The following is an 18,465-nucleotide window of genomic DNA, read 5'->3' as shown; positions in this document are numbered from 1 at the left end:
GGCTACCCTGCGGATTTCCTGCTGGGCTGTACCAGGGTGGGACAGGCTTCACTGTGTGCTGTGGGCTTACCCCTGAGGAACAGATCCTTCCTATCGACTTTCCAGTCTGTTTTGGTCTGTGAATCTGCCACAGTCTGTCTCTTATTAGGTTCTCCACCTCAAAATTTGGTCAGATTCTTTTTTAAGAGGTATCTGAAGGAGTTTGTCTAAGAGCTTAGGTGAGTAGTTGCTCTCACTCTGCCATCTTGGCTCTGTCCCTTGAGAAGTATTTCCAGTTTAAAATCAATTTTAAAAAAAGAAGAAAAGGGGGCAGGTGATGAGAAGGAGCAGAAAGCCACCATGAATGAAGAGACACTCGCAACTGGCCATTGGAGGTGACTAAAAGATGTGACATCACTATGTTTGTTAATATTTAAGAAGTTCTTAATAAAAACAATTACAAAAAAAGAAAGATAAATAATGAGAACCTGCCAGATGGTTGGACCAGAATGAAACAGAGCCATGGACAGGAGGAGGAGGTGTACAGATCATTAATGGTGGAGATGAGACTGATTGTGATCAGGCACTAGCAAAAATATCAGACATTTACTAGGAATAATGGCACCTGTCTATTGTCCTTTTTCTGTTTTCCCTGTGGAAAAACACTCTTCCAAGACCTTTCTTGAAAGTCGTCTGGGGTTTACATGCTTGTTTTTTCCTTCTTTACTACTTTCATTTTAATTTTTTAAAATCTGTTATAAAATATATATGGTACTGTTTGATTATTGTGTGTAATCTGAAAAGAAGGGAGTTGTAAAATACAAAGGATTTGTTATATCAAAGTGTTTGAGGTTCAAAACTGTACATTTAATAGAACTAATTTTTATGTGATTTAATGAGTGCAGTAAAAAAAAAAAAAAAAAAAAAGGAAAGGAAGTCAGTCCTGGAAAGAAACCTCTAAGAAATGTGAGATGATACAGCCCCAGAAGTGGAAAGACCATGGAAGATAGGAAGTCATTTTCCTTACTCTAAAATCAGTCCATTCTGAGTTTAAAAGGAAAACCACAACCCAGAAGAGGAATGAGTTGTAGGGTAAGGTCCCTTCCAGTGCCAAGGGAGTGGTAGACAGCTTGACCTAGCCTATGATCTCCTTTGTAGATTATTTTTAAATGATTAAAATATAGCACATAGGATTACAAAGGAAACCAATTATATTAAAATGCAATTAACAAAATGATTTAAAAAACAAGTTCATAGACCACAGGGCAAGGACACTTGTACTAGATGATATACAGAGCCCTTTTTAACTTTATTACCTTACTAGCTTAAGCAAAAAAATCATACTTTGTAAAAAGGCTAATAATACCTCTGGCTAGTATTAATTATGTTATCATTAATTAAACTTTCTTGTGATATTAGATTTAAGTCAAGTATTTCCAAAGAATTCCTAATCTTTGAGTGAGCATTAACATGTTTTGTTTACATTAAAACACATGGCACAGTGTCTTGAACATAATAGGTGCTCAATATTTATTAGCTGAATGAATAAATAATTGAATAAATTTCCAATTTATTTGAAGCAAATTTAATGAATTTAAATAAGGTAAGGTAGTGTAGGGTGTAACTATACTTCCCCCTTACTTTTGTTTTTATTGACAATTCATTTTCTTCATATAGATTATGTGACACAGATTAAACAGTGCAAACAATTGAATCATTCACTCTTGTCTTTCAAAAAGACTATAATAAACATTAAAGAAAATTTTCCTTATGATTTGAATCATGATCTTTCTGACCCCAAGTCCAGGGTTCTGTCTACTACACCAACTAACTGCCACTTTCCTTCTCTGGTTTTTAGTTTCCTTATCTGTGAAATGAAAAAGTTGGAATAAATGATGTCAGAGTAACATTATATGAACTCTCCAGTTTTCTTCTCACTGTAGCCAGGATCTAGAAGTTGAACTTTGAGAGAAAATGCTGAATTTAAAGTAAAAAAGAATATATACCTTGAAAACAGGAAGAGGTCTATGAATCCTGACCCACTGCTTTTCTTTATATACAATTTTTTTCAAGTTTATTCTAGCAGCAAGTTCCTGTTTTATAAGTGACTCAGTGATTCATGCTGACATGCCTGTCAGCAGCCCCTAAAATTGATGGATATTCAAATGAGAGTTTTAAAAGGATCTCATTTTTATTTAATATGGTTTTGATGGAAATTAAATACCTAGATTCTTTGTTCCTCCTCTGAACTTCAAAGAGGTGGCAAAGGAGGGGTAAGGAGGTGCATCTCTTGGCCTCTTCTTACATCCAATTACCCTTTTCCTCTTAGGTATTTTGCTTTGGATTTTTTCTATTATCAGTGTGTCCACAACTAAGATATAATTTCCCCTGAATTCTATTTTGTTATTTATATCACAAGGGTAAGTTGGAACTCAAAAGTGTGAGAAAATTGATACTGTTGCTAATGGGATACAGTAGAAATAAGCAATCTGACTGACTTTTTCACTCCCTTATACTTGCATTGCTATTCTATTGTTAAACTATTCCTGAAATGATTAGTGTAGGAGGATGGGTTTGGTCTTGAATCTTCCCTTACAGCTTTGAGAGTTGAAGATCCCAGAAGGATCAGTTTTCTCACTTGTATGGAAAATGTCACTCTAACAGTTATCTGTCTGCACAGTCAAATTTCAAGAATACGTTTGAATTTACCGCATTCACACCATTTTCTGTCGTGGTGCTAAAAATGAGTAATTCAGCTTAGAGCCTGTGAGGTTGTGATAACTGATCAACTTTGCCAATAAGAAAAAAAACTATGCATACATTCAGCTGACATTATGAAGCCATAAGAGGTTCTAAAAATCTAAATATGAAATTCAAGGATGAGAGATGTGGTTCACACACTGTCTGTGTCTGCACTCAACAACTGATGGTTTTATGATGGCCAATTTAATAAAAAATCAATATGGTTGTTAGAATAAGTTACATTTCACTTTCCTAGTTTTTAAATTAATTTGATCATCACAGTGTTTGATCAGCTACTAATAATAAAATACCTAGAGTTGCCATAGCACTTTTCATTTTTCAAAGTCTTTTTTTGCATCCTTTCAAAGGCAATTAATAATCTATTAGGCATTGATTATGAGTAAGGCATTGTGCTAGATGCTGAGGATATAAAGCAAATAACAAAGTCTCTAACCTCAAGGAGCTTAGATTCTGCATCCATTATCTGATTTTATCTCATGACATTCTTTTGAAGTAGAAAGGGCAGGTATTACTATTTGTATTTTATAAATGAGGAATTTACATGACCTACCTAAGAGATCTTAACTGAACACTTGTTGAACAGATATCTGTGGAATGAATGAAAAGTATGCACTGGAAGTCACCAGGGACTTACTCTGAATAAAGCCAATTAATTTCTTTTACTTTTTTGAGATATTTATAGACCAAGAGAAGACTGTAAATATAATGTGCTATCATTTCAGTGAAGCATTTGAGAAATTCTTTTAATATTTCCTTGTGGATATGATGGAGGTATATGTGGAGACTGATGGAGTCATGTAGAATGTTGATATTTCTATCACTGGTCACTCCATAGTTGTGGTACTGTGTTCAGGTTCCCTGTACTGCATTTCAGGAGGGACATTGACAAACCAGAATGCAAAAATAAAGGGCTGTTATATAAGATGAATGGTTTGGATAATGTATTATATGAGGAACATTCAGAGTTTTAATTTCTCTAGAAGGAAGAGAAAACATACAGAGAATATAATTTAAAAGTATATCTTGTGAATAAGGGAGTAGCTATGTAACTGGAGGCAACTGAGTTTCTCTGGGCTTAGTTTTCTTCTCTGTATGACGAAGGTCCACTATGATGGTCTTTGATCTCAAGTATGAGATAATATTGAAAAGAACAGTGGACTTGGATTCAGAATGATTGGGTTTACATCCAGGGTTGTAACTTACTATTCTTATGCGATGATGTGTAAAATTTTAGCATCTTTTTCATCTCCAGGCTTCCTAACTCTAAAAATGGGGACCATATTTCTTTAAACAACCTCATAGAGTTGATGTGAAAAAGAACATTTTGCAATCCATGATGTTAGAATTATTTTATGTAGCTTTCAAAGGAAGATCTGTTACCAAAGGACAGAATTAATGATTTTAAAGAGGTCCCCTTAAACCCAATAAAAGAAATATCAACCCGTATAAGATTGCATGCCATCTTGGGGAGGGAGGGGGTAAAAAGGGGGAGAAAATTTAAAGCATAATATGGAAATGATTCCTGTAAACTGAAAGCAAATTAATAATAAAAAACAAAATCTCTAATAATTTGAGCTACATTTATATGTATTAGACTGCTTAAAATAGTAATGTGCTTCCAGGTATGTCCCATGTTCCAGTAGAAAGAAGATGGCTATCTGTGAGGGATGCTGGCTTGGTTTACAAGTTGGGCTAAATGCCATGTAAAGACCCTTCCAGGGTAACTAATGGTATAGTATATAGAAGGCTTGGCTTGGAGTCAGGAAGAACTGAATTTAAATACGACCTCGGATACTTACTAGTTGCATGATTTTAGGAAAGAAACTTAACTCTGTTTGTCTCAGTTTCCTCAACTGTGAAATGGGAATGATAATAACACCTATCTCTCAGTTTTGTTGTGAGAATCAAAATAGATAATATTGTAAAGTACTTAACACAGTGCGTTAGAACACTGTCACATATTAAGCAGGTGGTATTCTTGTTTGACTCCTCATGACTCCATTTGGGATTTTCTTTGCAGAGATGCTGGAGTGGTTTACCACTTCCATTTCTTTTTCCATCTCATTTCACAGATGAGGAAACTGAGGCAAAAAGAGTTAAGCCTAAGGTCACACAGCTAGTAAGTGTCTAAGGTCAGATTTGAACTCAAGAAGTCATATGAATATTTCTGTCTCCAGACCTGGTACTCTATCCACTGAGCCACCTAGTTGTCCTATTAAACTCATAGTAAGTGTTTAATAAGTCCTTCATTCCTCCCTTCATTTTCCTTCTCTCCTTTCATTTCTTCCTTCCTTTTCCTTCCTTCTATCTCCTTCCTTCCTCCCTTCTTTTCTTTCTTCCCTCTTTTTTCCTAATTCTAAGGTATTAATATAGATAATTTTACTACACACACTGATAAATCAAAATGTTGCTATGATCAGAATGCATTCTTTGACTTATCCTGCTGAAAACACTTCCTTTTGATTGCCCCAAAATGAAAGACCCGCTGGGATTATCAACATGCTTGTGTTTCAGTTTTTGCTTTTGTATCACACCCAGCATGTCATCTGTTCCTAAATAATAGCAAACAGTGACAATATACTGTAACTTTCACAGTATACTGGGAAATGAACATAATTAATAGGTAACAATATAATATTATTTTGTATAGAGAAAAATTCTCAGTAAGATTTATACTCAATCCAAAGAAACTAAGTTAAATTACAGAAAAGAGCTTATTAGAAAGCAGTTTCACTCTCTACATGGAACCCAAGGATAACATCAGAGTGAGCCTCCATTACACATTGCCTTAAGCATACCCATATAGGAAAATCCATATTTTAAGAAAAGATAAATTTTAAGGATATTATGGAGCTTACAAAAGAACTCACACCAGGATTTCTTAAAATAGCATTTAAAAAATATACCTCCATTGTGTATTCTACAACTCTTTACTGTTGTAGCAATTGTGGTCTCTTTAAAATAGATTGGATAGCTTCAGGCTACTCTAAAAAACGGCAGAAGGTACAATAATGATTTCAGATAAAACAACAATAAAAATTGATAATGTCAAGAGAAAAAAACCCCAAGAAACTACATTATGCTTAAAGGCAGCATAGATAATGAAAAAAAATAACATTATTAAATATATATGCACCAAATGACATAGTGTCAAAGTTGTGAAAAGCAAAGCTATGATGAGATCTCCAAGATGGCAGAATTGTTTTCAGCATGAGTTTTTCAACCTAACAACCTCAAAGGAAGAAAATATGAGTCAAGTCTAGTGTAATTAAAACTAAATCTACAAGATAAGAAGAGATATACACTGTACAGGAGAAAAGCTTTATGAAATAACATCAGAGAAATGAAATACCTAAAACTGACTCACCAACCCCCCTCTCAGGCTATCCTTCCTGCCAGGTTTGGCTAGCTACAACAAAACATAGTCTTGTATGGTTTCATTATCTGTGGTAGTCCAGCTGTGGTTCCCCTGGAGAAATAGAAATCAACATGTGAAAAAAAAAGAAAAGGAGGATAACTTAAGGGTGAAAGCAGAAGTTGTGGCAGCACAGAGGCAACTAAAAATGGTGCTTCTATATACAAGAGAAAAGGGGACTAGAAACCTAACCTGAGGCAGTCCTTTTCCCTAAAGTGCTTATTTAGACAGAAACTAAGATCGACCTACAAAACTGCAATCAGGGGGGAATAAAAAGTCTAGTCTCATGAGTTTGTGTAGGAGATCTTGTATATGTTACAGAAGTTGCAAGAGGAGAGTCAGAGGATAGTAGAGTGGCAAGAGAAGCAAGAGATGAAGCACTAGAAAATAAACAAAGGATAATAAAAAATCAAGAGAGAGAGGCTAGGAATAAGACAAACTTTTAAGCAAACAAACCAACTGTAAGACTCATAAAACAGAGGAGCTAGAATTTTTTTTTTAAACAGGATGTTACCATATTGAATAAATACTATACTTTGAATGAAATGAACTCAAAGCCCTGAATGACAGAGAAACTTTTGCTTACCATCCAGGAATTACTGAATAATGGCCAGGAAATCCTGAATTGTTCAACAGAAAAGGAAAATTTTTCAAAGAAGATATTAGCATGGAAAATAGGTTAGAAACCAGAACTTTCAATGTAGAAATAAATAAGGCAACCAACTAAGTAGATAACTAGGAGAATTGTCTCCAGAGTAATAAAAGTGAGCTTTGTCCCTTATCAGGAAGAGGACCATGACGTCAGGGAATGGTGATATATATGACTTACCTGTGAGTAGTCTCTTTTCCCTCTCCCTCTCCTCTTTCTCCCTCTGCCTCTGTTCTTTCTCCCTCTGCCTCTCCTCTTTCTCCGTCTGCCTCTCCTCCTTCTCTTTCTCCCTCTTCCTATTCATTTCTCTCTTCCTCTCCTTTCCATCTCCTTCTCTTCACCTGAGGGTGCTCTGCCCAAAAGAAGGTACATTTTGTTGCCTGAGAGCTACTTCATTAATATGGGGTTTACTGACTAGATTTCTTTCTCGAAGACGCAGCCTTAAACCCGATTCACTCTGGAGCTAATAGACTGGAAAACAATAGGTCCTTGCTCTCCTATCACAGAGCGAAAGTAAATAGTAAATAGTAACTTTCTCTTTTGGCCAGCAACCCTAAGGGCTTCCCCTCCCAGTTTTTGTTGTTGTTGTTGTTGTTTTTATCTTTAAAGGGGCCATCCCTTGACTCATTTCTCAAAGAGGCTTATTCACTGAATGGATGCTATCTCACTCAAAGTGAGAACCTGCAAAGATCTTAGCCTAAGAGGGTCAGGGTATCTCATTGCATCCTGGGTCATCTCCAGTCATTCTGAAGACTATCAGACCACTGGATCCAGATGGCTCTGGAGGAGAAAGTGAGGCTGATGACCTTTCATAGCCCACCTTCACTCCAATCCAAGTCAACTGTAAGTCATGTCATCATTCCCTGATGTCATGGTCCTCTTGACATTCTCAAATGTGAGAATGAAGGACAAACACAACAACAAGAAGTTCTTTATCAATTTCTCACAGGACAATTACAATAGCTTGCTAACTGATCTCTCTGCCTCAATTCTCTCCCTACTAGAATCTACCATACAAATAGCTGCTAAAGTGATTTTCCTATAGCGCAGATCTGACCACACCCATCCCACTACTCAATAAAGTCCAGTGACTTCCTGTTATCTCCAGGATAAAATATAAAACCCTCCATTTGACTTTTCAAGCTCTTCATCACCTGGCTCCATCTTTTCTTCCATATCCTCACACACTACTCCTCAGAACACATTCTATACATGGCCCAGCCATACTGGTCTGTTTGTTGTCCTTATGCATTTGCACTGGCTGTCCTCAATGTCTGTAATACTGTCCTTCAGCATCTTTCCTTATTAAAATCCTACTCTTCCTTTGAGACTCAGCTCAAGTGCCACCTGTCCCCCTGAAGTACTAGTGCCATCTTTTCTGAGATTATCTTTCAACTTACTCTGTGCATACCTTGTATGCACTTAGTTACTTCCATGTTTTCTTCTCCATTAGAAATGTAAGCTCATTGAATGCAAAGATTGTTTCCATTTTTTCGTTTTGGATTTAGAATAATACTTGATGCACAGCAAAAACCTGACAAATGCTTATTGATTGAATTGCAAAACAAAAATATAGATATGCAAGCAAACTTACCAGAAAAGAAGTTAAGTGGTAATAATTTGAAAGAATAATATGCTATATACAAGAAATATATTAAAATATATTAAAAATAAATATACACCCATAGTTAAAATGAGATGCTAAAACAAAATTTAGTATGTATCAGATAATTACAAAAATAATTAGAAAAAATCAGTAGCTATAATAATGCTAACAGGCTATGGATAAGAATGGGGACTGAACATGTAATTTCACCAATATTGAGAAGGAAACTCCCTTGACTGATGCAGGTCAGCACTTTCTTTGAAATTTATAGTGTTAGAAAGTTGCATAGAGAATTCAGAGGTTATAATTGGCAAAGGATGGCGTATGTTTCAGAGGCAGATATGTTTTCAGAGAAAATTTATCCTAATAACTAACCCAGGGAAGGAAGAAGAATAGAAAGTGAAGTACTCTCTAAATACCAGATGATGGGAATAACAAATACAAAATGATACATTACCTGCCCTAAAGAAGTTTGTATTCTAATGGGAGAGACAATACATTTAGGATAGTGGTAGATAGCGAAGGGAAGAATGGTCTGAGCAATTAAAAGAATTTTGAGTGGAGCCACAGAATAGTTGCTTACCACACTTTTGCTAATACTACCGGTAGTATTAATTGAATTACCATTCACAGATGACAAGAGGCTTATCAATTGGGGCATGAATTATGGTACAGAGATTTAAAGGAATATTACTGTGCCACAAGAAATGATGAGTATGACCTATGCAGGGAATAAGGTGAAGGTTCATAGTAACAAAGTGAAGTAAAAGAGGTAAAAACCAGAAAAAATCAATATATACAACAATTGGACAATGTAAATAACAACAAATCTGAATGATGTGTAATTGTGACAAGAGATTGATCATGAAAAATAGATAAGATCTTTTGGGTTAGAGAGCCAGAAAGGAAGTGAGAAGATGTAAAGGTGACAGAAGTGGTGGTGGTGAAGTATAGACATTGAGATGGCAAAACAATGGCTGTGTGACTGTCTAATCATTTTGTACTATGTACTCAGTGAGTCTATGCTAAAAGTAAGCACAACATGGAGTATCTAAGCTGATAAAAAATATGTCATGGCTATGTGACTAGAGGTCATTGAAATACACCAAGTTCAAAAGAGGACAGGGTTTTGCCTGTGAATGGGGGGCTCAGAGGTAATTTTAATCAGATCCACAAATCTAGAAACCCCTTGACAATGATCCACTAATTATATAGAGAGATGGAGTTAAGGTCAGTGATGTAGGTAACTACAGAGAGCATTGCACTTACTTGGGATTTTTACCTTGTCAGGGCTGAACAAACTACCAGGACTCCTCTGCAGTTGGCAAAAAATGCCCACCTGGTGGTTCAACTATTGACAAAATTATCTAAGTGATCAAATATCCAGAATCAGCTCATCAACTACCAGCCTTTCTTTTAGCAGTAGGCTCTCTGAAAAATTCTGAAACAAGATATTATCCAAAAAAATATCTTGCATAGCTACATCTGGTCTCCAAAGATTGTCTACTCCTATGATTAGGGGGAGCTAGGTGGTGCAGTGGATGGAGCACCAGTGCAGGAGTCAGGAAGACCTGAGTTCAGATCTCACCTCACACACTTGACACTCATTAGCTGTGTGACCTTGGGCAAGTCACTTAACACCAATTGCCTCATCCTGGTCATCTCCAGTCATCCTGATGAATATCTGGTCACTGGATTCAGATGGCTCTGGAGGAGAAGGGAGGCTGGTGACCTGCACAGCCATCCCTCACTCAAAACAAAGTCCAGTGCAAGTCATTTCATTATTTCTTTGATGGCATGGTCTTCTTTGGCAACGAAGGATGAACACACACACAGTTCTATGATGAGTAAGGGTAGGTATATAATACAACTATATTGACAGGTCTATTAGATGTATACACTAGTCATTGTGTTTTAAAGTACACTAAAGTACACAGTAAACAAGTCTGCAAGAGAAGTGACAATCTGTAATTACCTCTTCCTATCAAAAGAAAAACAATTCACAGAAATTTAATTAATACAGCAAGAGTCTATTTCCTATCTTAATTCTATCTTAATTGCAAAAACAGATCAATTAGAATCAACAGGAACTAGTGCAGCCCTTCTGCAGTTTTAACTTTCACCTAACAATCCCTTAGTCAGTAAGATCAATATATAGAAGTGCTTAATAGATGTTGAATTGAATTTAATCAGGAACATACCTTCTGAAGTTGTATATACTACCTTCACCATCAGTGCCCCCACGAAGCAACCAAATCCATTAAATAGAGCCAAAAAATTCATGGAGATTCCTCTGATTTTATTTGGTGTGAGCTTATATGATATTGTAGAACCTTAGGGAGGCAAGAAAAAACAGAGTTCAGGAAAATGTACACCCCAAAACACAGTTACAGATATTGCTGAAATCCTGTTGAATTAAATTCCAGACAAAATATCATGGGGCGGTGGTGGTGGTGGTGACAAAATGGGGAGTAGCTTATGTGAAATTTGCTACTAAACAATAAATTGTTTAACTCTTATTTAATGTCTACAAGGGTTAAAATCCAGCAGCATATAATTTTGTCAGGCTATGAGAAGGAGGTTAGTTAATGGAAATCTTATGATATTCAGGAAATCTCCCCACAATTTGTTCAAATGATAATTTTTGATACAGTTCTACACTGAAGTATGTAACCTTTTGTGCTCCATTCTAGTACCATGATACTGGGATTCAATTCACATTAAGTTGAATATAGAAACTTAATCTTACAAAATAAAATCATTAAATATTTATTGAATCTCTACTGCATGCACGGTGTCAGACTCTAGAGTGCGTTTGTATTTTTAGATTTGATGAGCTGACTGCTCATCTAGAGCTAGTGCAGAGCAATAGGGACACAGTGAACCTTTGAATTATTTCCTTTCTCCCAATAATATTAAAGTGACTATTTGTGTTTTAGTATCACAGGGTCTAAGGAGGAAAATGAAAACAAAAGAATGAAATACTTCTCTCCTCTGGCCTCCATCTTCAGAGGATGAGTGCTTTTACTCACTTCCTCCCTCTTGTTGGCTCCATGGTTGTGACCTTTCCTTGGTCAGCACTAGGTGAAGCAATGGGTAGACTTGGAGTCAAGTAGACTAGAGTTCAAATACTGCCTGAATGCAACCTATTCATTGTTTCTCATGAATCTCCACCACTGCCTAGTCACAGTTGGGAACTTAAATGTAACATAAAGAAATGATAACTGGTCATGATTTTATATCAAGAGTAAGACACTAGAGAAGAAACTGTAAATAACTTAAAAAATAGAAAAATCTTAGAGTGAATGTCTGCCATTTGTAGGAAGGGGGGGAGGTTAAAGTCCATTTTGGGGGGTAGATTTTAACTTTAGATTGTCCCAATCATCTTGTGGATTTTGAATAGGCAGAGACCACAAAAGGAAGAATTTAACAGTCAATCAAGAAACCATTATTAAGTGCTTGCCATGTGCCAGGTACCATGTTAAGGAGTGGTAATAGAAATACAGGCAAAAAAGAAAGACTCTCGAACTTGAAGGAACTTATATTCTAATGGGAGAGGGGAGAAAATACATAAAGGGAAGCTAAAAGGGGAATGATGTATACGTGTATGTGTTTGTACGTGTGTGTGTTTGTACGTGTGTGTGTTTGTTTGTGTGTTGAAGGTATCCAGCTTCAGCACAATGTAGAGAAGTCCAGAGAGTATGCAGCTTGTGAAGAAATAAAACTCGTCACTTTGAAACTCCAGTCTTAGACCTCATTTAAAATGCCTGCTGGAGTCTGTCTTTTTTTATTTTTTCATTTTATGTAGCACAGGGGTGTGTGTGTGTGTGTGTGTGTGTGTGTGTGTGTGTGTGTGTGTGTGTGTGTGTATGTATGCCTTTTCTCATTTTATATGGTTCAGGTATATGTGTGTATGTATATCTATCTATCTATATCTATATCTATGTCGATCTATCTATATATATATTCCTCATGAAGCAGTCCAACATTTTTACTCTACTGTCTACGTGTCCTGAATATCTAGATCTAGACCTATACATGCATACTTAAATACATATATATGTATTATGTATATGTCTGCAATATCTCTGTCTTCAATTACCAACTTCCAAAAACACATAGAATATGGCCAAAGGATTCTTTTTTTATAGTACTTAGCATAACGTTAAGTAATCAGGCACTTAATAATTCTGTTGTATAGTCATTTTAAAAATCATGTCCTATTCTTTGTGACCCCATTTGGGGTTTTCTTGGTAAGGTCCTGAAATTGCTTGCCATTTCTTTCTTCTGCTCATTTTACAAATAAGGGAACTGAGGCAAACAGGATTAAATGACTTGTTCAGGGTCTCTCTGCCAGTGTCAGAGATCAGATTTGAGCTCAGGAAGGTGAGCCATCTTGACTCCACACCTGGCGTGATGGCAGAAAGTGTGAGTCTAACTTTTAGAGTCTTGTAAAGAATGTATACATAAGACAAACTAGAAGAAGCAAAAGAAGTTTTGGAAAAAAGTGATTATTAAAAGGAGAAACTTTGCTTATGGACTTTCTATAAGTACAGGAATACCAGTAATTGTCTAAGTAGTTCTATCTCTTTCATTGTGAAAAAGTAGAATTTTCAGTCCATTATTATTCTGTTAGTTAATTATTAACTGACACTTTTCTCTTGCTGGAATTTCTAGTACAACATAATTCATTAACACACTTTGCTAGCTCTCTGCCTGCTGCATAATCCCTCTTTTGTGTCACTTTAGTAGTTTTGAAAGGGTCCAATTCCCTTTTATAGTACTTAACTTTTTAAGATCAAGAATCTCTATTTTGACCCTTTCCATCTCTCTCCCTTCATGTTCCATTCTTCAAACTAAGGGATTACCACACTGATCGTTTTTAGGACCAAAGATATTTCCTTTATCTCAGCCTCTTAACTGCAGGCATGAGACAAACTAACCACTATTCAAAAGTTCTTTTATTTTGCTGCTAAATTACACATACCTACTCATAAGCATTAAGAACATATCTGAATTCTGGTCCACCTGCCAATAATTGCTAAAATGTGTCCACAGGTGGTGGGTGACTACTAACACAGATGTTTCATCACAACATAATCAGGGTAAACAAAAAATATTGTTATAATAAACTTTTTTAAGTACCTGGTACTGAAAGCCTTGGAAATTTCATTAGCTCTTTCAGGGAGATGGAGGTTTTTCCCTAGCCAAAATTCAGAACCAAGGTAAAGGCTTAGCTGCTGATAGATGCACAATAAAGACAGGAATGATGTTTAAATGGATGAAGAATATTGACTTTGCCTCCTTGCTTACTTTTGACTCTGGTGCAAATTTATTTATACAATAGACCAGAGAATATTTTGGGAGAATTTTGCCCTAAATTAGATGATAATCTGCAACAGAGTGATTTGATTTCTCATGAAGACATAGGGGATAAAAAAGAAATATCTAGTTTTATCCTGGGGACACTGTCTAGTTGAGTATGGTGGTGATAATTAAAGAGTTATGAATCTGCTCTCATCAAGAGCAGTTCTAAATGCTCTGTTCTAGCCTCCTTAAGCAAAGATGGCTCAGGTGGCCTTGAAGAGAAAATATATCATGATTCAACATTCTGGGATCAGTAGAGGGAGATGCTGACAGATAGCAGAGGCAGAAGGCCATGAGAACAAACATGTAAATCAGAGACTTCCTATATAGCATTTGACTAGACCAGTAGAAATCAGCAGAGCAATGGACCCAGCAAACAGGAGAGGAGGAGTTGAGTTATCCAGCTAGCTGGGTCCCCATTCAGGCATCTGCATCTACTCACAGATTATTGTGTTCATCCTTCCTCGCCAAAGAAGACCATGCCATCAGAGAAATGATGACATGACTTGCACTTGACTTTGTTTTGAGTGAAAGGAGGGCTGTGCAAGGTCACCAGCCTCACTACCACACCCAGAGAGGAGGTTCAGTGAGATGAATGTGATGTCATCATTAGAAGATATTGATGTTCTTGCATTATCAAAAGAATGAATTGCCTCTCCATTCACATTCTCTTCACATGGGTCCCTAGAATATGATCCCAATGGCTGATGATTGTCTTCAATGATGGTGTGCATATTTATGGGAAAGAGTGCTCTACATTTGTACAGGGAGTATAGTATTGTGCAGCGTCTTAGTACATTATTTCATCAAATGCCGTTGCCTTCAACTAATTGTGTTTTCTGGGTGACTAAAGAAAAAGGAAGCACATAAATGTGAGCTCTCATTTTGAGTAGTGAGGACTCTCAGAGTATCTTCAATGAGTTGGCTATTTTGGAAGTCCCACATACTAGAGGAATGTCCCATTTGCTGTACTCTTATTATTCGTAGTAAATGTTACAAAGTGTTCCCAGCTCCCATATCCTTTTCCATACTGTAGTTGGCTGCTGATGGTTTCTACTTGAATAAGGATAAGGGCATTAGAAGATAATATCACAGGAATATCACATCACAGGAATGATCTGTAGTGAGTCACAGCCTGACAGAGTGGCCTGCTATTATAGATGTAGGTCTAGACCCTTTTGATTTAATACTGTGGATCCTGAGAAGGGGGATGGTTCTCTGTTCATTTAACAAGAATCAGATTCTGTCTCAAATGAATGAGTTGGCAGTTTTCAACATGGAAAGGAACTGTACTACCATCCAGTATTCAGTATAAGTAGGCATTGCATCCCCTCTATGGAGGTAGAGCTGAAAACAGACATAGTACTTAGTTTGATTTGACCAGAAATAGAAGAACTTCTGTTTATGACCCTTGACATAACTTCCTATAATAATCTTGCCTTACAGTTTTGAGGAGAGCAGGAACCTGGTGATTCTGCAACTCTTACTTGTTAGCTGAAAAAGGAAAAAAAATCTGGTGGCTCTGCTACTAGCATTGTTTCCTGGGCTGTGGGTACTAGTTCTCAACCCTACATCACCTCTGCCATATATACTCTACATTCGTATTGAATGTTGCTGAAGAAGACAACTGTGCTAATAGTCCACTACAAATTAATGTTATCTAACCCCAAATTGGCACTTACCACTACCAAGAAATTCTTTTATTTTTCCTTGTTTGGCTCTCTATCCCAATTCCTTTGTCAATGGTTCTAAACTTTTTTCTTTCCTCAACTTCCAAGTCTTCTCCACCTGTTCCTTTCTCAGGTGTTGTAGGTTCCTTTATTGAGAAAATCAAGGCCACCTGCTCTTCCTTTTTTCCTATATGTGGAGGAGTGGGGACCCTTCTTGTTAAAGCAAACCCCTCCTCCTGGGCTCTGACACTATCCTTTATTGCCATCTCCAAGAAGCACATTCCATTGATAGTTTTCTCTCTCTTGTTTTCACCTTCAAACCTTCTTAATCCCACCATTTGCAGGCTCTTTTCTTATGCCTATAAAAAGGATAAAGTCATCCCTGTTTTTCTAATCAATCAAGTAATTAATTTTTATTTTCCAACATTTACTTCCATAAGATTTTGAGTTGCAAATTTTCTTCCCATCTCTCCCCTCCTCCACCCCAAGACAGCATGCATTCTGATTACCCATTACCCCAATCAGTTCTCTCTTCTATAACACCCTCCTCAATACCCCACTTCTCTTGTCCCCTTCCCCTCCATTTTCTTGTAGGACAAGATAGAGTTCGATACCCCAATGCCTGTATGTCCTATTTCCCAATTGCATGTAAAAACAATTTTTAATATTCATTTTTAAAACTTTGAGTTCCAACTTCTCTCCCTTCCTGCCATTCCACCCATTCCCATTGAGAAAGCAAGCAATTCATTACAGGTTATACATGTGTAATCATGAAAAACACTTCCATAAAAGTCATGTTGTGGTAGACTGTTTCCCTCCATCCTATCCTGTGCCCCATTTATTCTATTCTCTCTTTTGACCCTTTCCTCCTTCAAAAGTATTCACTTCTAATTACCCCTCCTCCTATTTGCCCTCCCTTCTATTCCCCCACTCCCACTCAACCCCTTCCCCCTACTTTTGTGTAGTGTAAGATAGATTTTCATACCAAATTGAGTGCACATGTTGTTCCCTCCTTAAGTCAAATTTGATGAGAGTAAGGTTCACTCTTTTTCTCTTGCCTCCTCCCTCTTCCCCTCCTACCTCCTCCTTCTTCCCCTCCATTGTAAAAGCTTTTTCTTGCCTTTTATGTGAGAGATAATTAACCTTGTTCTATTTCTCCCTTCCTCCTTCTCCCAATACATTCCTCTCTCACCCTTTAGTTTTATTTTTTTAGATATCATTCCTTCATATTCAACTCACCCTGTGCACTCTATGTGTGTGTATACATACATACATGCATACATGTATATATAAAACACTTCCAGGGGTTACAAATATTATCTTTCCATGTAAGAATGTAAACAATTCAACTTTAGTAAGTCCTTTATGATTTCTCTTTCCTGTTTACCTTTTCATGCTTCTCTTGAATCTTGTATTTGAAAGTAAGATTTTATATTCAGCTCTGGTCTTTTTATCAAGAATGCTTGAAAGTCCTCTAGTTCATTGAGTGATCATTTTCCCCCCCTGAAGTATTCTCAGTTTTTCTGGGTAGGTGATTCTTGGTTTTAATCCTATCTTCTTTGACCTCTGGAATATCATATTACAAGCCCTTAGATCTCTCAGTGTAGAAGCTACTAGATCTTGTGTTATCCTGATTGTGTTTCCACAGTGCTTGAATTGTTTCCTTCTGGCTTATTGTGCTATTTTCTCCTTGACCTGAGAACTCTTGAATTTGGCTACAATATTCCTAGGAGTTTTCCTTTTGGGATCTCTTTCAGGAGGCTATCAGTGGATTCTTTCGATATCTATTTTACCTTCTGGTTCTAGAATTTCAGGCCAGTTTTTCTTGATAATTTCTTAAAAGTTGATATCTAGGCTCTTTTTTGATCATGTCTGTCAGATAGTATAATAATTTCAAAGTTGTCTCTCCTACATCTATTTTTCAGGTCAGTTGTTTTTCCAATGAGATATTTCACATCATCTTCAATTTTTAACATTCTTTTGGTTTTGTTTTATAATTTCTTAATTTTTCATAAAGTCATTAGCTTCCATATGCTCCATCTTAATTTTTAAGGAATTATTTTCCCCAGTGAGCTTTCGAACCTCCTTTTCCACTTGACCAATTCTGTATTTTAAGGCATTCTTCTCCTCATTGGTTTTTTGGAACTCTTGCCATTTGGGTTAGTCTATTTTTCAAAGTGTTATTTTCTTCAGCATTTTTTGGTTCCCCTTTAGCAAGCAGTTGACTCATTTTTCATGATTTTCTTGCATCACTCTCATTTGTCTTCCCAATTTTTCCTCTACTTCTCTTACTTGATTTCCAAAATCCTTTTTGAGCTCTTTCATGGCCTGATATCAATTCATATTTTTCTTGGAGAATTTGGATGTAGGAGCTTTGATTTTGCTGTCTTCTGGTTGTATGTTTTGACCTTCCTTGTCACCAATGTAAGATTCTAGAATATGATTTTTTTTAATGGTTTTTGCTCATTTCCCCAGCCAATTAGTTGACTTGTGAGCTCTTTGTCAAGGTAGTTCTCTGCTTTCTCGGGGTGGGGTGGGGTAGTGTACTCTCAGTCATTCTATTGCCCCATAATCTGTGGGCACAGAGCTTCAGGAACATTGGCTGCCACTGCTGCTGTAGATGCTGGGGCTCCTCCACCCCCTCCACCACCTTGGGCTGGGGTCAGAGCTCTCAACTCTTTTGCATAGGTGTGATAGGTTTTTTCCACTGACCTTCCAAGTTGTCCTTAGCGTTTTGGGGTCAAGAAGTCTGGAAACTGCCACAGCTGCCAGTGATTCAGCACCCCAGAGGATGCCTGCTGAAGCCCTCTCTGTGCTGGTGAGGCCCACATTGGACTGTGCCTGGCTCCCAGTCTTGCATGATAAAAACTTCCCATTGACCTTCCAGACTATCTTAGACTGAAAATTTGCTTCATTCCATCATTCTGTGAGTTCTGCAGCTCCAGAATTTGATTAGAGTCATTTTTACAGGTATTTGCTAGGGTTTGGGTGAAAGTTCAATCAAGTCCATGCTTTT

The 18,465-nt window shown here is 36.9% G+C and overlaps 2 protein-coding genes across 2 annotated transcripts in view; one reads left to right on the top strand and one right to left on the bottom strand.

Moving 5' to 3' along the window:
• MGST1 (microsomal glutathione S-transferase 1) overlaps window positions 1-18,465 on the top strand; it is a 718,478-nt gene that overhangs the window by 455,221 nt on the left and 244,792 nt on the right. The window lies entirely within an intron of this gene.
• The window catches only part of SLC15A5 (solute carrier family 15 member 5), a 157,045-nt gene that overhangs the window by 39,693 nt on the left and 98,887 nt on the right, over window positions 1-18,465 (bottom strand). Inside the window, exon 7 of the mRNA XM_072650557.1 lies at window positions 10,614-10,745. Within this exon, the coding sequence (XP_072506658.1) occupies window positions 10,614-10,745 (132 nt within the window). The remainder of the gene's footprint in view (window positions 1-10,613; window positions 10,746-18,465) is intronic.

Source organism: Notamacropus eugenii, chromosome 3, assembly GCF_028372415.1.
Source record: "Notamacropus eugenii isolate mMacEug1 chromosome 3, mMacEug1.pri_v2, whole genome shotgun sequence".
NCBI classification, from domain to species: Eukaryota; Metazoa; Chordata; class Mammalia; order Diprotodontia; family Macropodidae; genus Notamacropus; species Notamacropus eugenii.
This window is presented reverse-complemented; position numbering and strand designations above follow the sequence as displayed.